Below are 25,328 nucleotides of genomic sequence, written 5' to 3' on the forward strand. Positions count from 1 at the left end.
GAACTGTAATTTGGAAAAATCAGCAGCTTTATTATTTATTGCTCCGTAAGGCCAGATTAGGACTAATGGGCACAGATTTAGGTAACCCTATTTTCATCAGACATAACAAAAAGAATTTTCTCACTGTACTCAAAACTATTTTACAATAATTTGTCTTCTTGGTGGCTCCTAACTGCCCAGCATATAACAATAGGTACTTTAAAAATGTTGAATATATATAAATGCTCCCCACTCCAAAAAGGCTCTCCAATGTTCCCATCTACCATATCTATATGTATGGTCTTATATGTATCTGGATCTCACTGCTGAGTAAATCCCAGAGGACGGGGTTAATTAGTTTTACTTCTAGTCTTTTACAAAGACTCTGGAGATTGTATCAATGTACTCACACAATTCCTAAAAACTACTACTTAACATATTCAATATTTTAAATTTAAACCTAATTTTACTATATACAAATGAGTATGAGGCTTTCTATATCACAAAGAGGGTTTTATTTTTAAAGATGTGTTTTTTGAGAAAGAAAGAATGCACACACGCAGAGGGAGAGGGAGAGGGAATCTTAAACAGACTCCATGCCCACTGCAGAGCCTGACACGGGGCTCTATCTCACAACCCTGAAGATCATGACCTGAGTTGAAACCAAGAGTCAGACCCTCAACAGACTGAGCCACCCAGCACCCCAAAAAAGTTTTTTTGTTTAAATATGAAAAACTTCTCATGTGACCTAACTTCAACTTTACCTTAACCACAGTGAAAAACTTTCATTATAAAAAAAAATTTTTAACACTGAAAGGGATGATGGCTAGGTAGATACTTAGAGAAATTTCCAAAAGGAAAAGGTAAAGGGTTCAAATACTACAGATTTTTTTTTTTAAAGGCACATTCAACACATATTTATATTGGGAAAATGAGAAGACTGCCAAGAACAGGTGAAGGAAAGCAGGCTGTGGAGCTCTGCTCTGGAGGAATATGTTTTCATTACTTCTATTCTCCTTATACCTATTTCATGTTAGAAAACTGTAGTAAACTGTTTTACCATTTATTTCTAAAATAGTGGCTATGCTATTGCCAAATTTAATCTATTAGCAATAGATTTAAAAACTAGACAGAAAACGGTGTTCTAATCTAGTTCCAGCTTTATAAAGTACCTTTCAAAGACACTTAATTCTGAGCATTTTTGAAAAGAAAAAAAAATCCAGCACAACTACTTTTTCCTTCTCTAAGAACAGACTATTTTGCTGGGATTTTGTTTCATTTTTTTTTAATCACAGTTTCACATGTAAAAGGAATTTAAGAAAAATAGGGCTGGCCTACATCATACTTTCAGAACCAAAGAGGTAATGAGACTCCCCCCACCCTAAAAAAACCTTCTGAGGGGAAGGATATACCGAGGGAAGAACTCTATGACATGATCTAAATAGGTAAATACTTTTTAGATTTTTTTTAATGTATATCTTATCACAAAACTAATATGAACTATTGACTTCATATATTCCAAACTGTTGAAAGCTAATTTTCTTAACAAAAAGAGGTTAAAATTTGTTGGAAAAGTATTAGGCAAACTTACCTTTCTGTTAAATAAACATTTTCTTCAATCAGATCAAAGTAACAAGGCATCTTCCCTTGCTTGGCACATTCTTTCCATCGCTGTGGGTCCCTGAAGTCCTCCATGACACAAGAAGGCCCAACCAGTGCTGAGCCTAGGGGCACTGCCGTTTCCCCCTGCTCCACCGCCACTCGAACTTTCTTTCTGTCCTGAAGTTCACCATCACTTTCAGAATCACTCTCCAATTCCTGTCTCCTTTTTTTAGGAGGCCCTCTATCTTTCATATCATTTTTTTCTAAGTTTTTTGAAAGATCCTTCTTTTCGTTCATAGATAAAGAGTCCTTAATGGAATTGCTGCTTATTTCAGGTGCTTGCACTGACCCTTTGTCCTTCTGAAGAGATAGAAAAAATTTATTGGACTGGCTTGAAAAATGAGATCCTCCACGTTGATCCCAATTCTCCTCCTCTTCACGATCATCTGTTAAGGAATCTGGTACCTGCCCTTGAATTCGATCATATACAACCCCAGTTCCAGGAGGTCTACTTGCTGATCTTGGATCCCAGTAGCCATTGCCTTGCCAGTAATTCCGTGTCCCACCATAATGTTCTGCACTTTGCTGATACTTGTGTCCACCGCAGGCTCCATAGCTGCTGTCAGGTTGCTGATATGTGGTAGTAGGCTTTTCTTGTTGAGAGAATTCCCACCCTAGGTTTCTGAGCTCTTCTGATGAGCGGAAACCATCCACTCGGGAGATCTCACAAGAGGAAGAAAAACTCAACTCTGTTTTTCCCAGTCTACTATCTGGCCTGTTAGGGAAAGTGATTTGTTGCCGAGACTTATTTGGGACATCTTCAAAATCATCAGAAGAATAAACTGGCAGCTCTTCTTGCTGCCTAGAAACTATTTTGGCTTTTGTGGTTTCCTCAGAATTTGGATGACCTAGAAAGTCAGATTTCACATCTGTATGACTTGTACTATCAACCCCATCACTCTGAGGATGAGCCATTTCAGACAGGTGGTTATCTATTTGTTTTCTGCTGGGCTGTGTGAAAGGAACTTCCAGATTTTTCTCTGTCCCTTTATGATGGAAGAACTTCTCAGTTTGAGAACAGGGTTTACTTGCTACACTCTCAAATTTTTCCTCATATGAATGTCTCCTTGACTCCAATCTCTCATCTTCCCAGTGGTCAGAATAGTGTCTGTAACTCTGACTGCTCCGAGAAGAACAAGGACTGGTTTCTTCCATGGGCAAAGTAGAATTCTTTGGCACTACCACAACAGACTGAAGACGGTTTCTTGGAATACTGCTATCATCAGAATCTGTATCTTCAGAGTCACTTTCATCACTTGAGCTTTCAGAAGAACCAGAATAATCTTCATGGACAGTAGATACAATCTCTGAGGCATGACCACTACTGTCACATTTTAAGGTATATGTTACACCATCACTGTCTTCCATGGTTAAATTCAAGTCACAAGAAGAAAATACAACTTCTGAATCATCAGAAGTATGTGCATGTCCTCTTCCTCCTTCTTCATCTAAAGAGATTTCTGATCTTCCTCTTCTATCAGGTAATAAGGAATTCCCTTCCTGAACCTCTTGCACACCTTTCCCAGATAACCCATTATTATGCCTATTTTCCCAAGAAGCAAATCCCCTTCCTGAATCAGGAAGGCCGCTACCTACTTCTACTACTGTTTCTTTCTCTGCAAGCTTTAAAAACTCTGAACTTTTACTCTTCAGCACAGCATCCAAAACTGGAGAGGTGTTCTCTCCACATTGGAGGAGAGTCAAACTGTCCACTTTTATTCCTGGTGGAAGACTCTGAAGAGATGAAGCAATGCCTGAACTCTCTATAGGTTGATATAAATTATCGAAATGATTAACAGAAGCTGAACTAGTGCTACCAACACTCTGTTTATATTCTTCACATGCAAATTTTGAGTGCTGATCTGTCAGAGTTCTGTTATCACATATTACTGTTTTTGATTTCAAATGCACATTCATAAAGCTATTTGAAGAAATCTTCATAACTGAAGGCTCAATCTTTTCAGCTTCAGAATGATGCAAAGAAGGGTTGTCATTTGAAGTACAGTATATATCTGAATCTTTGGTTTTACAGCAAGAAACTGTCATATCAACTGGTTCTTTAATTACGGTTTTGGAATAATCTATAGTCATAACTGGCAAAGACATGAGTTTATCTTGGTGTGGCGATACCGGAGGTTCTGCTTCTCTAAATGGGCTTCCTGACTTACTATGCAGCATGCAAGTATCATCCAAGTCTTTCTCTTTACATCTACTGATATTCTGAAATCCATTTGATGGAAGCATGCATGCTTTGACCAAAGGGGATACCTCCGATCCAGTCACACTGTCATCAGAAGACATCAAAACAGTATCAGTTTTAGAAGTGCAAAATGTTGCCAAATCAGATTCTGCCCCAGGAGATCCATTTATATTTAATTCTATGGGACAATAACTTCTTAATTGATCATTCTTCACTTTAGATAAAGAGTCTAATTCCTTAATACTATCATGGCTATCATGTCCTATAAATTCAGATTTAAAAATAAGGGATTCATCTAGCTTTTTAAAAGTAGGTGAATCATTTAATCGATTTGATGGAGATGGAGATCCAGTCTTTTCTCTTTCAGGAATTTTACTAATCATTCTTAATTCACCACCTTTTGAACAAGGAGCCTGTAAATTAAAAGAATGAGACGGTTTGATTTCCTCATTTAATTCTGTACAACAGAAAGAATTTTTAAATTTATCAGACTTGGATATAGATTTTGAAAGGGCAGATTTATAACGGGAAGCACTGTTATCATGCTTGGAATAGGACGACCCCCGTCGGAATCCCAGTTCATTAGGGGGAGTACAACATCTTTTCATTGCTTCACTTTCTGAAGTCCTTTTGGATTCTCTTTCTAGTTTAGAAGAATACTTTCCTCTCTTCTCCATCTCCAAGTAGGAGGACTCAGTTTTGCAGTCCCGATCAGATTTAGAATAGGATGATGATGTCCTTAGGTCTCTGTAAGAGAAAGAATGAGAGGAGGTACGCCTTGAATAGGTCTTCTTATACTCCTCTTCTGAGTCAGAACTCTCTCGAGCTCTGTTATCTGTATATGGCCGGGAATAGCGTGCCCTCTCTCGATAAGGGGAACTCCTATGGTAGCGACGATCAGAGTCGTAATAATGGGATCGTTCCGACCGGGAATAGGATAAACTAGTTCTGGAGCCTCTGTCAGATCTAGAACGAGATCTGCTCCGCCTTCGCTCTCTCTCTGATCTACATCGAGAAGATATATATCGAGTATCTCTTTCAAGTTTTGAGTAGCTAAAATATTTATCATCTCTCTCTGTTTTAGATCGTGAAGATTTCCCTAAATCCTCACTTTTTAAAGGTGCTAAGCTCTTTTTTGAATCTCTTTCCTTTTCAATGCCTGTTGAAAATTTTAAATCATGTGATCTTTGACTTGAGGAAGTCCGTACAGAATCTTCATCAGATTCTGAAGCAAGAAAGGTGCCTTCAGATTGTGAGGATTTCTTCTTAGAACCTGTTTTTTTAGAGCCCAGATTACTCTTAGAACTATCTGGAATTTCTTCTTCCTTCCCAATATGGGAATCTTCTTTTTGTGAGGGAGTATCTACTTGCTCATTCAAATTTTGAGTTACGTGTTCTTCTGAACTATTAGATATAGCATCCTGCTTAGTGTCCACTTCTGAAGATTCTGATACAGTTGTAATGGGTGGTTCCTTCAGTGCTCTAGCTGCTACATCTACTGGTGCTGTCATCAGAACTGGGATTGATGCGTGTGGCAAGGCCACTGGCTCTGTTATTGGTGCTGGTGGTGAGGGTATTGTGGCCTGGGGAGGTGGAGGTGGTGGAGGTGGAGATGAGGGTGGTGAGTCTACAGTTGTTGATTCTGCTATGACTGCTGGTAACGGTACTACGGGAGGTGATGGAGATGCCACTGCTGTGGCAGTAGTCAGCAGTGGTCTGGATGTCACATGAAGCAGATGTTTCTTAAAATGAATTTTGCCCAATTCTACCCTTGATTTTGGTGGGGGAGATTCTTCTGTAGTAGATAAGGTATCTCCAATGTCCATTTTAATTTTAGGGGTCAAGTCTACTTGAAGAGGTCCAGCGGGGGAGTTTGGAGTATCATTTTGCTTTTCATTGCCAAGTGCAGTCAGAAACCTGTTCTGCAAAGTTTTCTTTGTAAGGCTGAAGCTGAAAGACACCTTCTGTCGTCCCTGTTCCTCCAAGTTAACTTTTGTCTTGGTGCCTTTGGGTAAAAATCGACTAGAAGCAACACCTTTGAACATTGGTCCTTTGATGAAACCTGTTTTCTGCACATTTTCAATCTTTGCCTATAAAAGAACAAAACAAGAAGTTACTACAATAACAAAGTTATTTTCAAATGACTAGCACCATAGTTTAAAATGTCAGGAAAATGAAAAGTTCTTTTAAAGGATGGTATGAATTTCACTAAGCTAGATAAGCACTTCTTTATTATAGAAAATTTCATACTCAAAAGTATAAAGAATAGTATAATAAACCCCTAAGTAACCACCCCCAGTTTCAACAATTACCCATATTTTTATATTCTTGTCTCATATAAAGAATTCATCTTTTTAACTTTTCAGGCAGAATTTTTAATAATAAAAAAAAATCCTATGTACTTCAAGATACAACACAAAAAAGACATGTAAAAAGAGCAATGGCTAGCATCTCAGTGAGGAAAACAGTTTGTTTCTATGTTCTGAGAAGAAACATCAGAAGTCATTATAACCGGTGGTCTCCCAGCATCATATAGAATTACTTAGGTAACTGGTAAAATGTGGATCTGCAACAAAACTCCAAAGAATTCTCCAGATCTAAGGTAAACCAAGAAGTATGTTTTGTTTGGTTTTTTGGAAAGCAAGCACACGAGGCAGTTTCAATGGACTTTCCAGATTTGAAAACCACTGGTATAGAGCAGTCTCCCATCTCATTTTATAGATGAGGTAAGCAAATGAAGACCAGATCTTTTTGCCTTCCTGTAAATTACTCTGCCCTAGCACACCATCCCACTGTCTTTGCCTGGGCCCTATACACTTAGGCCATGCTGATTTATAGTCCAATCCTACTGTATGAGCAACAATTACAAAGTATACATCTAAGAAGACTTTCCCCTCCATTATTTGCCAAACCACCAAAGGAAATAGTGGGCTTTAGAAGTTAAAGGCATAACCTAGGTGGTAGAGAGTATCAGAAAAATCTATAGGAGGGACGCCTAGGTGACTCAGCGGTTGAGTGTCTGCCTTCAGCTCAGGGCATGATGCTGGAGTACCGGGATTGAGTCCACAACAGGCTCCCTGCAGGGAGCCTGCTGCTCTTTGCCTATGTCTCTGTCTCTATGTCTCTCATGAATAAATAAAAAAATCTAAAAAAAAAAATCTATAGCAAAACACTCAAGCCTAAATTAAAGATGGTACACTGGCTATCTGCAACATTTTTCTAATTGATATTCTTTAACCAATTCTGGCCATTTAAGGGACAGTTTTCCCCTTCATACAGTAACAATTCAAGTGGGAAAGTAAATGTTTCCTCATGTATTATCATAGAGCAGTGGTCTTCAAATGCTTTTAAGAAACAGAATCCACTTGTCAAATGAAATCTTACATGGTAGCTCAAAATATAAAAACAGGTAAAATGCTGTCTCCAAAGCTTCCAGCTTCCTATACCTTGCCTAAAGCTTTTGAAGCTCCAAAGTTTAAAAATCATTTCCTTGAAATATAAAACATTCCTCACTGGAATGATTTACTATAGATCTAAAAATTCAGCAAAAACTATTACTTCATTTCACATTCAAAATGATAGCTAGGAGTGCCTGGCTGGCAATCAGTGGAATGTACAAGTCCTGGTCTCAGGGTTGTTGAATCTGAGCCCCACACTAGGTGTAGAGATTACTTAAAAAACAAAATCTTAAAAAAGAAAAAAAAAGATATTAAATTTTGAGTTATTGTGAGGTTTTTGGTTTTTGTTTCAGAGAGAGAACACACACATGAAAGTGGGGAGGGACAGAGGGAGAGGGAGAGAGAGAATCTTAAGCAGGCTTCTTGCCCAGCTTAAAGCCCGACTCGGGGCTCAACCTCACTCAAAACCCTGAGATCATGACCTGAGCCAAAATCAAGTGCTGGACACTTAACCAACTGAGCCACCCACCCCAACAATTTTGAGTTTTTAGTCCAATAATTACTGAAAAACTAGTTAAGTGATACTTACCTCATTTTCTTCTTCTCTATTGCCATCCAGCCAAGAAAGCATGCAAAAGAGTAAACAGAAATCATAAATACTTAAAACCAATTGAAATCAAGGTTGTTTTTATTAAAATCTAGGATGCCTACAACCTATCTGATAAAGTATTTGATTATGAGCTGTCTATTCTTCAAGTTTCAATTACATTTAGTATAGCAAATATTTATTGAAGATAGTACCATAAACTGTGAAATAAAAGGTGAATAAAGCAGAGTCTCCACCCTTAAGAAGTTTACAGTATCCTGTAAATACAAAATATAATTTTGTTACAAAAGTAAATCCAACATAATAAATACAAGGATAGAAATATGCACAGTGTAACAGCAAAGAGGGAGATAACTCAGTTTAGTAGAAAGACAGGAAAGTAAATGAATCCTCCCTAAAAGAAGAGTAGTTTCTGAAGAATACACCTGTAGGGAGATCCAAGGCAGAGGGAGATTCTCCACAAAGGCACAGAGATTAAATCATAGAACAACATATTCAAGGAAACTATAAACAGTTCAATATTACCTCATTATAAAGTGTAGGGCAGAAAGACGCCAATAATTAGGTGAAGCAGGGGGCAGCAGCCAGGTCCAAAGGCCAGTTTCTCATGAGAAATATATTTTATCTTATGCATTAGGTGTTCTCAATCCTTTGTGGTGTCAATAGTCCCTTTGCTGATTACAAGGTATACACTCTGCTCCACATCACAGCTTATGGCTCACTGAGCACATAGTTATGTCCTAACCACACTTGTGTCCTAAGACTAAGGAATCAAAAGCCAAAAATCTGGTGTATACCAGTGCACCAAGGCATACTGGGGAAAGGGAAGCGACAAAAAGGCTTTAGGTTATGACAACCAGATCAGTATTTTAAGCAGAACACTCTATAGGCTGTATGGCAAGACTGGAATAATTTGTTTTAAAAGCTCCTTTAAAGGAATGTACAAAACCCTGTCTCAAAATATAGGCCTGATTCCATCATAATTCAGTCCATTAACCAGTGTTTATGTAGCCATACAAAAACCAAGTAATGAAGGAGAAAAAAGTTGCCAATATATGGATGAGATCTGAATCAGGGTCAAGGTTAAACACTATTCTACCCCCAAACCACTAAAATCTTCATAAATGCAATCTTAGAACAACTGTATTTCATTAATTCTATGATGTACATTTTCCCCACATACAACATCTCTGCATCACACTATCAATAACATCATAGTTTGATTGGCAGCATTTTTTCCTTTCTTAATGGTTCATAAGACAGCTGTGTCTTACAACCTATAACATACTAGATTTGACTTAAATTAGTACCACAGGAATTTTTTCAAGAACATAAAAGGTACTTAGACACATCCAAGCATTTGGAATGTCATTCATTTTATTTGTACTCTCCTTTTCAGTAGACATTTAAGAATGTTCATACTCGTCTACATGGTATCCATACACATGAAGTGCTGGAAATACTGAGGTCACCAGAACTCTTTCCTAAGCTTCAGCATCTCTACTTCAGACAGCAAATGAAGAGGATAATCCTGACAAACTATAATGAAAGTCATCACATTATTAAAAAGCTGATGAAACATTATAGAGGTGGGGAGCAAATAATGCTCCATTTCAGAAATCAGAGAACTCCTTGAGAGAGATGGCAAGACATTTCCCAAAACATAACAAAATGTTTATAATATATGCCCATACAGAAAATATGGGGGACAATATAAAATTTTCTCATAGTAAAAGCATGTCATGTTAATAGAGAAAAAGACCAGGGATTCCTGGGTGGCTCAGGGGTTAAAGTGTCTGTCTTCGGCTCAGGGTGTGATCCTGGGGTCCCAGGATTGAGTCCCACATCAGGCTCTCTGCATGGATCCTGCTTCTCCCTCTGCCTGTGTCTCTGCCTCTCTCTCTGTCTCTCTCATGAATAAATAAATAAAATCTTTAAAAAGAAAGAAGAGAAGAGAAAAGAAAAGAAAAGAGAAAGAAAGAAAGAAAGAAAGAAAAAGAAAGAAAGACAGACAGACAGACTAATTTACACAAAAGCAAAAGGAAAAGTCCACAATCCAATATCCAGAGACAACTGTTGTTAACACCTTGGTCTAAGAAGTCTTTTAATACTTCTGTGTACATGGCAGTGATACAGAGGACAGGGGTAAACAAAGATCTTCCTTTTTAAGTATAGCAATCATATTATACAAACCATTCTGTATCTTGCTTTCCTTTCTCATCATAAATAGAACAGGTAAGCAAACAAGGTGTTTAGTACAAAAAAATATGGAATCACTATAACAGATTGAAGAGAATGATCTTGAGAAAAGGGAATATAGAGGAGTGAAGACACAGTTAAGTTTCAAAACAAGGAAAGCATATCCTTTTGGTTTCTCTTTCTCTCTCACATCCTCATTTGAAAGTTGAGAGAAATACTTAAAATTTCTTTTTAAGTTCAGGGTAAAATACTTAAAATTCAAGTGTAAATTCAGGGTAAAATACTTAACAAATACACAATTCAGGGTAAAATACTTAAAATTCAAGTGTAAGGAACAGAAATGGAAGCAGACTATAATCCTCAATGTTGCTGCCCAAAGTTGGACATTACTAATTTATAATAGAGCTTGTCAGCACAGTTATTCTGCTTTTGCTGGCAGCATTAAACTATCTAGAAGCAAATGAAGTTAACAACTGGTGAGTTACTCCCACAAGTTGGATGGGACAAAAGGGGTAGAAGGCAAGGAGAACTGAAAGCATTCTCAAGAATATGTAAATGACTGAACTAGTAATCCACAGATAACAGAGAAGAGTGAAATCTGAAAGAAGCTGATAAACTGAAAGAAAAGGGTAGGGGCAAGATACTAGAAGCTTCGAAGAATAAATCTACTGGAAACCAGAAAGAGAGGGAGAAGGGTAAGGTGAAAGAATCTGAATTATGGTCAGAGTACCAGAATTGGGGTACATTTCCAGGAAACGACAACACCCAGCTGTGGCCATGGAAGCAGACTGCTGCTGCAGTAAGAGGACAAGACCTTTTTGAAGAAACAAAATCGTGAGGCCACAATTCATAGCAAGAATCAGCCACAAGTGTTTTTCAATTAAAGAACACTTTTGGTAAATAGCAGAAAATAATATTGAAGGAAGGTTGACAGAACAAGGGTATGGAATACAGCTAGGAGTACAGAGTCCCCAGTATCCTTGCCATGAAAAATACTGAAGCATGAGAAAACAGCCATTTAACTCTCTAGCATAAGATCACACTAGAATGGCCTTATTTCTTCTTTTGAAAAGCTACTACAGAAGGAAAAACAGAAGACTGAAGCCAGTTGTCTGTCAAAAATGTATAGAATAAGTATCTGCAGACTGCTGAAGAACTATATTTAAAGAATGTTGATTAATCTATGTCAGCATAGTGACAAATCTCGAATAGGTCACAGGGCACATGTAGAAAACGACTTAATTAAGAGATTTAGTCATAGCAAGTTCAAAGAACCAAAGAATGACATGACTATTAAATTCAGCCAATTAACTATCCAGTATCTCCGGTTAGGACACACAAAAACTAAAGCTTCCACAAGGAAGCCTAGTATGAGAGAGATTTGGCCATATCAAAAATATTCATAAATATAAATAGATGGACAGTAAGGGAATCTATTCTGGATACCATGTCATACAATAAATGGTACAGTTATTTACACTGGAAGAAAGACCACTTACAAGGCCATAGCGATTTATTTTAAAATATCAGAAAACCTAGAAGATAAAATATTCTTATTCTGCACAATTCCTGAAGTTGGATCTGTGACCAACAGAAGTATGGAATGAGAGATTTTAGCTCATTTTAAGTTTGAACATTTTTAAATAGATTATTTATTCATGAAAGACAGAGAGAGAGAGGAACGCCTGGGTGGCTCAGTGGTTGAGTGTCTGCCTTTGGCCCAGGGCATGATCCTGGGGTGCCCGGATCGAGTCCAGCATCGGGGTCCCTGCATGGAGCCTGCTTCTCTCTCTGCCTGTGTCTCTCATGAATAAATAAAATCTTTAAAAAAAAAGAAAGAAGGAAGGAAAGAAAGAAAGAAAGAAAAAAGAAAAGAAAAACAAAGAAAAAGAAAAGAAAAAGAAAAAAGAAAAAGAAAGGCAGGCAGAGACATAGGCAGAGGGAGAAGCAGCCTCCCTGTGGGGTGCCTGATGTGGGACTCGATCCCAGGACCCGGGGATCACGACCCAAGCCGAAGGCAGACATGCTACTGCTGAGCCATCTAGGCATCCCAGTTTGAACATTTTAAATTTATTTTCTTTATTTGAAAAATATATGTACCTGGGGAAAATTCATTATATAAGAGATATACAACTCAAATTAGATCTCTTTCTCTAATGACAACAACTATTAAGTTCTTTATATCCTTCCAGAATTTCTAGAAGAGAAATTCTATACCTTGTTTTTCTCCATTTAAAGCCTGGGTACCATTATATATCAGTATATACATGAGTAGCTTCATTTTTTAGTTCTACTTTTTTTTTTTAAAAGATTTATTTATTCATGAGAGATGGAGAGAGAGAGAGAGAGAGAGAGAGAGGCAGAGACACAGGCAGAGGGAGAAGCAGGCTCCATGCAGGGAGTCCGACATGGGACTCGATCCCAGGACTCCCAGGATCATGCCCTGGGTCAAAGGCAGGCGCTAAACTGCTGAGCCACCCAGGGATCCCTCTACATGTTTTTTATGTAGAATAGCTTTTCACGTTTGTAAGTCATTGCTATTTTCTTTTTGCTGGGAAGTGCTTTTTCAGGTCCTTTGCCAATCATCTGAGTGGTTGGTCTTTCTGATATGTAAAAATAATATGTGAGGCATCTGCAAGTGGAATGTGACATTGTATAGGGCACTGAAGTTTCCTTGTCACCAAAAATGTTTAAGAAGAATCTGGATGGAAAAAAAAAAAAAAAAAAGAAGAATCTGGATGAGAACCTACTTCAAATGAGATAGAATTCCTGTTCTAGATGTAAAGCTAAAAATAATGTCCTAGAAGTTCTCATTCTAGGCCTACAAGTTCACTTAATTTCCTGAACCACAAATCAGAAACAGCAATTATTACTCTATCTTGATTTTAATAAGACTTTAAAGATGAAGTGGGAATGAATCTTTATAAAGATTTCTTATTAAAACTCACACTCCTCAAATGCTCAAAGTCAGTGTTCCTCACATCTGAGTGATATATGGGCCTTTTTCAAAGAGACCAAAAATTGTCAGATATCAAAGGATAGTTCTCAATTGAAGAATACTGACTTAATCTAAAATTAGTATACTAAAATTTATTTTACTTGAAAATTACCACTGAAAAAGTCAATTTTCAAGTGAAATGCATTTTAAAACTTCAAACTGGTCAAAATAACTTTTAAGGTGTGTGAGTTAGAAAACACTATTATGTCAATGTTAAATTCTCAAAATTGATAACTGCACAATGATTATAAGAGAATGCCTTTGGGCAGCCCCAGTGGCCTTGCGGTTTAGGGCCGCCTGCAGTCCAGGGTCTGATCCTGGAGATCCAGGATCGAGTTACACATCGGGCTCCCTGCATGGAGCCTGCTTCTCCCTCTGCCTGTATGTCTGCCTCTCACTCTCTGGGTCTGTCATGAATAAATAAATAAAATCGTAAAAAAAAAATAAGAGAATGCCTTTGTTTTTAGAAAATACACACTGGACAATATGGGAGTAAAAAGGCATAATTCTAACTAACAAACATTTCAGAAAAAATGTAATTTGTGTATGTATGTGTGTAGAAAAAAATGATAAATGGTAAAACGTTCACATGGGGTGAAGGCGATATATAGGAAACTATTATTTTTGATCATTCTGTAAGTCTGAAATTATTTCAAAGCTAATCAAATATGGAAAAACTCTTAAATACCCTTACAAAATGTCCATCCCTTAAGAAATTGTTAAGAAAAAGGCTATGTGGACTCTTAGAGAGTCATAGAGCCTCAGCCAGAGAAACACTACCTCCAATTTTTCAAATTCATATTCTGGAAGGCAGTGATGAGAATAAGCTACATAAAAACTAGACCCTAAACTGAAATTATAGATGCAGGGTATTGTGAAGAGCTGAAAACTCAAAAGATAAGAGAACTGTTGGTAACAAAGGAAGGAAGCCACCAATGACAACCTGAAGAGTATTTCCCAACATTGCTTGTAACATATCCTCGCCAAGAGGTATACTCAAGTTGTACTCTGAACTCTCTGGAAGAAAGGTAACTTGCTGTGTGTACTCAGTCCCAAGGAAAGGTCATGAAGAAATACTGGCAGAGAGCCCTTCTCAAATACTTAAGTGATTATCTCCACTATTAGGAAAGAAATGGAATTTCATAGCTTTAGCTACACTCCCCCCATTTGTTTCCATTTTAGGTTGCTAAATCTGTGACCTGCTCCCCAACAAGTACAAACAAAAACATCTGTCCTGGAAAAAGAAGTCAGAATGAATGCACTGAATGAAGAAGTCAGAAGTCATGCATGTTTTGACATTTACACTTTTAGGCACTTATAATATCATACATGTAAAACCTTAAATGCCTCTGATATTCAATGATACAGAAAAGTGGCACATCAGGGAGAAAGCCTTCATAAGTAAAACTTTTATTACAAAAGATCAAATCTACTTAGTTCACAGCTTGACCCAAGATCATACACATTTGCAAACTTCTTCTCAACAAACAAACTCTGTTAATCCTTCTGAAGGTCAAGGTTTTTGTAGGAAATAGGTATCCTAGCTAACTACCATGAGTTAGGTAAACTTACGGCAAAAGTGGAGACCACATCACGTTTTTCAACAGCTTACAACCACATTGATGGATTGCCCAATGACTTATTTTAGAAAGGCAACAGTATTAATAACATATATCAGAACTTGTATCAATCACAAGACCATTTGTTCAACAATTATTTAAGTATTAACTCTACTAGGGCAAGATGTCAAGTTCACTGAATTTCTCCCTTTGCTTGAGGTAAGATGGCACAGAGGTATACCAAATAACCACAATACAAGGTAATAATAATTGCCATAAATGAGAAAGCTAATGAGGGTCTTTCTTTTTAAATTTTTTTTTTTTTTTGGTTCAACCTCATCCTACTTTCCTGTCCATGAAAGCACACCTTTAGCATTTATAATTTTATTAGGATGGCAATATAACACAGCAAAAAGATCAAACTTCGATGATTTCTACACTGAAATCCTGCCATGTCTCTACTACTCACTCACTCTATGACTTGTGCCACTCAATTCCCTTTCTTACTCTCCGAGATGCCTGTTTCACAAATCTTCCTACCCATAATCTTTAATGCTATCATCACCCTGACCAATCTCAATTGATCCCATCACTTTACTCAGTGCCCTATCCTCTTGCCTTCTCAGACTTCCATTTCCTATTTCTTTCCTTTCCTCTATTATCAGTCTGTTTCTCTTTTTCTTCATTCTCAAACAGCTTTAAAGATACTTTATCTTTAAAAAAAAAAAAAAAAAAAAAAAAAAAAAAAAAAGGCCGGAGTAGAGGTGGGCTGTTATTAGGGACTAACATCTTTTTTTTTTTTTTTAAGATGTTATTTATTCATTCATGAAAGACACAGAGAGGCAGAGACATGGGCAGAGGGAGAACCCTCCTTCTTTCCCACAGGAAGCCTGATGTAGGTGGGACTCCACTCCAAGACCCCAGGATCACGACCTGAGCCAAAGGCAGATACTCAACCACTGAGCCACCCAGGCGTCCCACTAGGGACCAATATCTTAAAAGCCAAAATTTCATTCCAGGGACCACATTCTCCTGTTTTCCTCCTACCCTTACTGGGTATTCCCTCCTTAATCTTATTGCTCTTTCTATTCTACTGGATGTCTTCAAGTTGGAATACCCCAAAATCTGATCCCTGCTTGGCTCTCCTTCTCTTCTCCATCTTATCTTTTCCCTCTTCCCTTATCCAGATTCATGGCTTTCAGTATCATCTATACTGGTAACTCCCCCATCTCCAAATCCAACCACTATGTACATACTTACCCAAGTACTCAATGGACAAATGGACATCTCTACTTGAATATCTCCTATATATCTCAAATATAACATGGTCAAAATGGAGCTAATGATGATTATTACATACATGTGTATACACCAATTATAATGATCATTATACACATTATAAATTTACTGAACAGCCAGATGATCTTTCAAAACCATAAATCAGATCATGGCACATACCTGCCTACTCTCTCTCTCTCTAACCTCTTTTCACAGTCCTTCCTCATTCCCTAGGTTCTAGCCCACATAAGCCCTCTTTCTGTACCTCAAACATTCCAAACTAATTTCTGACCTTTTCACCTGAAGGTGTCTTCTTAGAATACCATTTTCTCTAGATCTTCAACAGATTGCTCCTTCTCAGTAACAGGATGACAGCTCAAATGTTATCTCCAAGATTCTCCCATCACTCTATCGCATTTTAGTCCTTAGTTTATTCCTAGTATTAACAATATGGGATTTTTTTTACTTTCCTTTTTCTTCTTAATCTTTTTTTATAATGTAGTGCTATTTCCTTTCACTAGAAACAAGCTCCTTTTGAGCACAAGTTTGTTTTATCTTGCTGCCAGCGGCATTTAAGTGCCAAAAACAGGCACACCTAGCTGGCTCAGAGGTTGTACATCTATCTGCCTTTGGATCAGGTTGTGATCCCAGATTCCTGGGATCAAGTCCCGCAGAGAGTCTGCTTTTCCCTCTGCCTAGGTCTCTGCCTTTTATCTTATGAATAAATAAAATCTTTTACAAAAAAAAAATGCCAAAAACACTACTCAGAACAAAGGGAAGTACTCAGTAAATGTCTGACACCATCATTCCCACTTCCTATCTAGCTAAACTTGCTTTACACTACTCCCCAGAAGAATTTCAATGGTTAAGATGGTCTCCAAATTCAAACATAGATCAGTCTCAACCTCAAGTCATTTTTCATACTGTTTTAAAAAAGATTTATTTATTTATTCATGAGAAACACACAGAGAGAAAGGCAGAGGTATAGGCAGAGGGAGAAGCAGGCTCCCCACAACGACCTCAATGTGGGACTCAATCCTAGAACCTGGGATCATGCCCTGGGCTGAAGGCAGAAGCTCAACCGCTGAGCCACCCAGGCGTCCCCATACTGCTCTTCATTCTACCATCCTCCTCCCTCTCTCCCAGCCTCCTCCATACACACATATCATCCCCCCTAAACCCATCTTAATCTCCTCAGCTACTTTGGTCTTTCATTTATTTGGCAATTACCTAGTATGCACTCAGTACCATATTGTCTTTTCCTATCCCTTTCCTTACCATTCCAGGCACTACTACTAAACTCAACCCCTACACCATGTACTTTCCAGACTGACAATCACTTACAACCTTGACCTTTTATTTACTGTTTCAGCCTCCCAGCTAGGGTTTCAGTACAAAGAGACAAAGGCAACATTTAGCCCTTATATTTACCCTGGCTTTACCATTTCCATTCCTAGCATAAATTCTCATCACTTTTTGAATTAAAAAGAAATCCTTAATAATAGTACCATGTTTTAACTTTCTCATTTCAAGCAATTCTCAAAGAAAAAGACACACCTAAAAAGTGACTTGAGAAAAAAAAAAAAGCCATTCAGAATGACCATAAATTAATTTATAACATCTGCCATACTTTCTCATCCAAAACATAGGACCCAGGAGGACAAGTGAATTAAAACATCCATGAGAAATATATGTGATTTATGTAGACAATGAAGCCATGAATACCACCCCGCTTTTTATGAAAGGCCTGGAAACTTTAGGCAAAGCACTTTGAATGAATTCGCTAACCTGAACTAGTGCCAATGGACCTGATAAACAGAAGCACTGTTACTCATTTGCTTTAAGTCCACATCTTCAACTAGCATAGTATCTAAAATATACAGAGAGCTCTTAATAGAGGCTCATATATACAGATTAAATCTAGAAAAAAAATTAATGAAATGTTATTAAATTTCAGGCAAGAATATTCTCACAGGAAATAATCTGATCCAAACACTATCTTATATATGTATATATACACATACATACATATATATATGTATATATATAGTGTTTATACATACATACATATATATATGTATATATAGTGTATATATATACATATATATATAGTGTATACACATACATACATATATATATGTATATATATAGTGTATATATATATACACACACACACACACATGAAAATAACAGCTCTCTCCCCCAACATCACATCCATCAACCATTCTCAGGCCCCAAGAGTTGAAACTTTATTTTAACATAGTATCTACATATGATAGTGAGTAAAACTAAGAAGTTATTTTCTTTAAACAAGCAATCACTTTGTAAACAAACACAGATGATCTCAAAATGTATCCCTGTAGAGTTCCACAGTCAGTGAGGAAAGGTAAGAATATCATTCCAAATGTTAACAATTGTATATTTACCTGAAATGGCTAAATTTGTCTTCTAACCTGGTTTGCAGGAACACCTACATGAAGTGAATTACGTTCTCCTCTTCAAGCAATCTGCTTTTTCCAAAAGTATGTGATGATCTAATTTGAACATTTTAGGGCCTGTTATATACAAATGAGTTTCACTACTTTTATTCACTATTTTAAGTCTCTTAAGTTATCTGTTTTATTTTCCTCATTAGGTAGATGTGGGAGGGGGATCCCCATAAACAAATAACCTTAAAAAGACAGAAATGTGTTAATGCTGAAATCCAATTTTAGTACCAGCCAATGAATCACCACAGAAGGAATTGAGGATAAGTTCTTAGTGAGCTGGTCACATTATACTACTGTCGTATAGCCCCCATTACTAGACTACCATTCCCACTATAAGCAGCTACCAGAATATTTTCTATTTGTGGGTTACTAGAATAAATGCTTTACATACAACTAGTCCTTCTGCAATCCTCAAACCTATAAAGGTTATACTATTTGTATTCCCATTTTGTAAATGAAGAAACCTAACATCATTGCTAACAAAGTGACAGAGCCAAGTATCCAGGCTTTTTGATTGCAGAGCCCTTGCTCTTTAAATCAAATATTTATTAGCTATTACACAGAACTAGGAGCAAAGGGCAAAAAAGTTCCAGAGAAACATATTTTGACTCAGTGTACTAGTAAATTATCTGCTTAGCAACAGAAGGGGCTGTATAATGAAATAAAGAGTAATTGTCCTGATGGTCATGTGTCTCAAGAAACTCCTAGTCTGTATGCAAGAAATCTAGTCCACTGCGTATCTAAAGAAACTCCTAAACTGTATGCAAGAAATCACTAGGTTTTTTGGTCTCCCTCACTGCCACAACTTCAGAATAGACTCTTCCATGAGGAAATACTCTACTGAAATCAGTGAGGAATACTGAGTCTGAGGGAGATGGCTTGCTACAGATAGATTGTAGGATATAAAGTAGTGAGTGTTTAAAAGCTGCACCTACCCTGTATTTTACCAGACTGAATACTTATACCAACCAGCCTTCTAGTCCTACTCTTAACCACATTAAACAGAAACATGAAAATAGATGGTGGTCACTTCCTTCGTGTGGTTATAGATTCTGATGCAAATTAGCTCTTTAAAACTCACCTTCAAAATTAAAACAATGAAAGTAAAACACGTGATGTGATTAAACCTACACACATGAGATAGAAGACGATTCTCTTTTTATACGCAAAGATAATAATTCAGAATCTTTCTTTTTCATAAATACCTGCTTTCTTTGGTGTTAATATTAAAAATGCTTCTGAAAATAATTTCATTCTTTCATGTTTCACAAGCAATATTTTTTAAAAATCTACATGGGCTGCATTTAAATTTTGGTAACACAATGAATACAGCAACTCAGAATGTTCCTAGAATAAATCACCTCCAGACCCAAATCAAAACACACAGAAAAGGAATGAAACTCAGTTTAAAAAGAGAGAGAGAAAGAGAAAGAAAAATTCAGTTTTCTTCAGGAGCAAAAGCTAAAACACAATAGCCATCATTTACTTTCTAGTTATTAAGCATTTTCCAAAAATAGCAAATTAATGTTTGAGGTGTGAAACAGAAAGGTTTCAAGTCAACTAATAAAAGGACAAGTATGATAAAGATAACCATGCCTCAAAACAAACCAACCCTGAAACACTTATTCTTACAAGGCAGAGCCAATAATAATATAAGATCACTGTGAATTACAATGCACTGAACACACCACCCCTCACCATTTCGTGCATGGAAAAATGAAGGTTAAAATAAAATGCAAAGGTTATCCACGTAATAGCAAAAGACTGGAACTAGCCTAAATGTTCATCAAAAGAGTGGCTGAATAACTCTGGTACATCCATTCAATAAAGCAGTATACAGCATAATAAAGCAATGATGAGGAGCTCTGTATACTGCTCTGGTAGGATCTCCAGAATATATTGATAAGTGAAACAGCAAGACACAAAACAGTGGAAAATAGAAGACTCAACCAAAATTAAACATAATGAGTATATATTAACGGAAATGATGAGAGGAGATCAAGGATGTAAAGTTATTCCTCTTCCCTCAACCACTGAGCCACCCAGGCATCCCAAAGTTACTCCTCTTCGAACATTCTTTTATTCCAATAACTTTTTTTTAAAATGAGAAAGTAAAAAAAAATAATTTCTAGAAATTCAAACTATAAAAACTATACCAAATTGATGATTGGCATAAACACAAAAACTAAAGTATTTTGACTACAAATACCTTACTGAACTATATCCTGAGGGGGGGGAAAAAAACAAATCTTAAACTGTTGGTGGTCTTACTATAATAATACTGGCATCATTACCGAAACTGTCACATATAAATAGATTAAGTTATTCCATGAATGTCATTAGGAACTAAGATTTTCTACATAAAAGTAATAATAAGTTTCAACACAGGGATGCCTGGGTGGCTCAGCGGTTGAGCGCCTGCCTTTGGCTCAAGGTGTGATCCTGGATTCCCAGGTTCAAGTCCCACATCAGGCTCCTTGCATGCAGCCTGCTTCTCTGTCTGCCTGTGTCTCTGCCTCTCTCTCATGAATAAATAAAATCTTAAAAAAAAAAAAAATAGTTTCAACATAAAAACTCTTAAATAGGGCAGCCCGGGTGGTTCAGCAGTTAAGTACTGCCTTCAGCCCAGGGCCTGATCCTGGAGACCAAGGATCAAGCCCTGCTTGGGGCTCCCTGCATGGAGCCTCCTTCTCCCTCTGCCTGTGTCTCTGCCTCTGTGTATGTGTGTGTCTCTCTAATAAATAAATAAAATCTTAAAAAAAAAAAAAAAACCTTAAATACGAATTGGAAAAATCAGTATGATTTTCTTTTTCTAAAAAATACATATATCTTAACTATCCAATGAAAAGGCCTAAGCATTGACAACCCAGTAGCCATGAGTACCATGACTAGTATATAGATTATGGTATCTAAATACTATTTTCATTAAAAGGAACCAAGACTCACAGAAGAAATGGCTGACTCTAGACTGCGATAAAAAGTGTATAAATGAGCTGGGGCCAAGGAAGTTATCAAAGATTACCAGGATCATACAAAAGATCACAGAAGCCAATCTGAAAAGGCTTCCACCGGACAACAATGAGGCAATCTGAGCAACAATAAGAACAAAAAATGAGTGCAATGTACTAAAGTACAACAAATAAAGATAAACTCATAAAAAAATAAGTCCCCATTGATCATCTTTGGAGATTAGATTACCAATAAGATACCCACTCATTACCTGAAAATTGACAAAGAATTCCGTATTTTTCCTATCTTTCCATATGAACTGTATTTCAGCACAGTCAGTAGGAGAATTCGATCTAGTAAACTCAACAATCATCAACAGCAACTAAAATCAGTAGGTGAAAGGCTGATGGGGAACTTTGTAACAGATGGATCAGGATGACTATACCAAAATCCACTGGTTAATTTTGCCATCACTAAAATAAGTGATACAATAGGTAATCAATAAAAAGCTGGGGTGGGGAGTCTGATGTAACTACCAGTCTCTAAAAAATACAGGTAATAGAAAAACATGTTAAAGGATACCACAAGGACGCACAGAGCCAATAAACGTAACAGGCTACTATTACTTATTGAGAGATCTGAAATCTGGTAATCACATGCTTATTTAGATCCTAACTTCAAAAAAAAATGAAATTAAGTAACATTAAAGAATTACTGCCAATTGTACTAGGCATGATAATGCTATTGTGGTTACTTTTTTTTTTTAAGATTTTATTTATTTGAGAGAGAGGAGGAGAGCAAACACAAAACAGTGCAAGCACCAGTGAGGACAGAGGCAGAGGTAGAAGGAGAAGGAGGCTCCCCACTGAGCAGGGAGCCCAACGCAGAACTTGATCCCAGGACCCTGAGAAATCAGATGCCCAGGTGGTTACTTTTTAAAAAGCCTTTATCTCAGGGTGCCTGGGTAGCTCAGTCAGTTAAGCACCCAGCTCTTGGTTTCAGCTCAGGTCATTATCTCATGGTTGTAGGACTGAGCCCTGGGTAGGGCTCTACACTCAGAGCAGAGTCTGCTTCAGAGACTCTCTCCCTATCCTCCTCCTTCCTGCTCATTCACACACATTCTCTCTCTCTCAAATAAATAACATCTTTAAAAATAAATAAAAATAAAAAGGCTTTATCTCTTAAAGATACAAAAGCATGAAAAAAAAAATACCTGGAGTGCTTCAAAGTATTCCAATAACAACAACAACAAAAATGGGAGACAGATAAAAACCAAAATGGCAAAGTATTAGTAACTGTTAAAGCTGGATGAGTATACTGGGCAGGGAGGGCATTCATTGTACTATATATTCTCTCCCGTATGAATATTTGAAATTTTTCATAATAAAAAAGTTAATGTTTAATTGCAATACAAGGGAGGATAACCAATCCCCAAACAAGTAAACCTCAAGGGACCATGTGTCCACATGAAGCAAGTGAAGGTGGGTGGTTAGAAGTGTTCTGGCAAAACTTATATATTCCGGTTACCATTCAATCACGCATCTACCCACAATCAGAGCTCATTCACCTGGCTATGGCTGAGCATTAATCCATTTACCCAAGCAGAAACAATCCAAGATTTACCCATCTGATTTAAACTTTATTTAGAATTTCACTCCCCAACGGTAATAAAAAACACACAGATCACAAATATGTAACGACAGTGAACATTATGCCATGATGGGAAATATTTTCTATAAATTAACTTCTGATAAGTAGCATCAACACACAGTTCTACTTTAGGGATCATTTAATTAAAAAAGACTCATGGTTGAGAAAATTTTTTAAAAAAGCAAAAATTCAGTAACAGTAGATATTTTGTTTGGGAAGGAGATTATTAATATTCTTAATACCTAAATCTATTTTTTACCAATCTGCCAATCTTTTAGGGTAAGTCACCAGAGTGCTGTATTTCCATTTCTTGAGAAAAATCTTGTGTTCTTAAGGTAAACATAAAAACAACAGGGTATTTTGTACATCATTTTGCAAATTAGAAATCTGGTTACAATTTACTTCCAGATACCAAATTCCAGATGTGTAAGATTTATAAAATAATGCAGAATATAAAGTTGGTTCATCTATAAAACAGAAATGTATCAAAACTCCTATCCTATGGGATTTTTTGTCTATGTCTCAAATGTCAAGTTATACTACACAAGAATTTAAGAAAATGCAGTTGGTCCACAGACCTAGCCAACAAGCCCCTAGCCACTTAAAAATATTCCAGTAATCACAAAGAGATATGAAGTACCATCAAAGCTCACTATAAGAGGTCAAATCTTATCCTCTATGACAGAAAAATATTACAAACTGACAAGGTAGATGCACCCCTCATGGAAACAACCAAGGGTAAAATAAAATGATAGGGCTAGGACTTGAAATTAACAACACTAGCCAGTATCTTTTTATTTTATTTATTTTTTTAAATATGCTCTATGCCCAACATGGGGTTTGAACTCATGACCATGAGATCAAGAGTCACATGCTCTACCAACTAAGCCAGCCAGGCACCCCAACAACAGCTAATATCATAAAGAAGAGTCAAAGTAGGCAGTTGGTTTTCATATCTACATCTATACTGATGAGAGCACTGAAAACCAAAATGGACACTTGTAAACACCGTAACTAGTATGATGAAAAAGATGTAAGAATGCCTGGGCAGCTCAGTCCATTGCGCATCTGACTCTTGGTTCTGGCTCAGGGTCCTGTGATCAAGACCCACTCAGGCTCCACACTCAGCAGTCTGCTTGCCCCTCCCCCTCCGTTCCCCTTCCCCCCTGCTCACTTGGTTCACTCTAATAAAATCTTAAATAGATAAAATCAGGAAAGGGAAAGGGAAAGGGAAAGGAACCTACATAGTTTAGCGTAAGTTTTCCACTCTAGGGCCTTTCTAGTGCCTACCAATTAAAAGGCATGCCCCTATCTCTTTATTCCTCCCATTATGTGTTTTCAAAATACGAGATGGAGAGGCATTTTTTTTTAATTTTTATTTATTTATGATAGTCACACACAGAGAGAGAGAGGCAGAGACACAGGTAGAGGGAGAAGCAGGCTCCATGTACCGGGAGCCCGACATGGGATTCGATCCCGGGTCTCCAGGATCGCGCCCTGGGCCAAAGGCAGGCGCCAAACCCCTGCGCCACCCAGGGATCCCTAGAGAGGCATTTTAGTATAAAAGGTTAAAGCAGGGGATCCCTGGGTGGCCCAGCGGTTTGGCGCCTGCCTTTGGCCCAGGGCGTGATCCTGGAGACCCGGGGTCGAATCCCACATCGGGCTCCCGGTGCATGGAGCCTGCTTCTGTCTCTGCCTCTCTCTCTCTCTCTCTCTGTGACTATCATAAATAAATAAAGATGAAAAAAAAGTTTAAAAAAAATAAAAATAAAAAAATAAAAGGTTAAAGCAAAACCCTGAAAGTCAGTCAACCTGGATTTGAATATCAACTGCAGTACTTTTTAACACTTAAGAAAAATAGTGGCCAGAGAGTTTATCTATAAAACTGAAATAGTAGTACTATATTTACTTCAAAGAGAGGATCAAAGGAGAGTATCTATTTAAAATCCTCCATATAGTGCCTGGCACATAGTACTCAATATATGGGAACTGTAAGCAATATGAATTACATATTTGTAAGATTCTTTCACTAGCAACAGTCTTTACTCATAATGTATAAAAATATGAATCACTATGAAATACCTAAAACACTTAGTAAGATATTGTGTATCGATTATACCTCAATTTTAAAAAGTCTCCACTTCTAGAAAATAAGCATAAATAGTGAGGACTTTGCTCATTTTTATATCCCCAGGTCTTGGCACTAAAAAGGTGCACAATAAAAAATTTTGAACAGGGACACCTGGGTGGCTCAGCAGTTGAACATCTGCGTTCAGCTCAGGGTGTGGTCCCGCGGTTCCGGGATCAAGTCCCGCATCGGGCTCCCTAAATGGAACCTGCTTCCCTCTGTCTATGTCTCT

The 25,328-nt window shown here is 37.3% G+C and overlaps 1 protein-coding gene and 1 non-coding gene across 6 annotated transcripts in view; both read right to left on the reverse strand.

Annotated features, from left to right (window-relative positions):
• SETD2 (SET domain containing 2, histone lysine methyltransferase) overlaps positions 1-25,328 on the reverse strand; it is a 125,864-nt gene that overhangs the window by 84,992 nt on the left and 15,544 nt on the right. For all 5 annotated transcript variants that reach the window (XR_005988835.1, XR_005988836.1, XM_041761325.1 and 2 more), the window contains 2 exons: positions 7,829-7,844; positions 1,571-5,931 (listed from right to left, as the gene is read on the reverse strand). Coding sequence is in view for 3 of the 5 variants with exons in the window: in XM_041761325.1 (XP_041617259.1) it covers positions 1,571-5,931; positions 7,829-7,844 (4,377 nt within the window). In the remaining 2 variants the exon portion in view is untranslated. The remainder of the gene's footprint in view (positions 1-1,570; positions 5,932-7,828; positions 7,845-25,328) is intronic.
• TRNAK-CUU lies at positions 23,794-23,866 on the reverse strand. The gene has a single exon. It is a non-coding gene; the product is annotated as a tRNA-Lys (tRNA).

This window comes from Vulpes lagopus, chromosome 7 (assembly GCF_018345385.1).
Source record: "Vulpes lagopus strain Blue_001 chromosome 7, ASM1834538v1, whole genome shotgun sequence".
Classification (NCBI taxonomy): Eukaryota; Metazoa; Chordata; class Mammalia; order Carnivora; family Canidae; genus Vulpes; species Vulpes lagopus.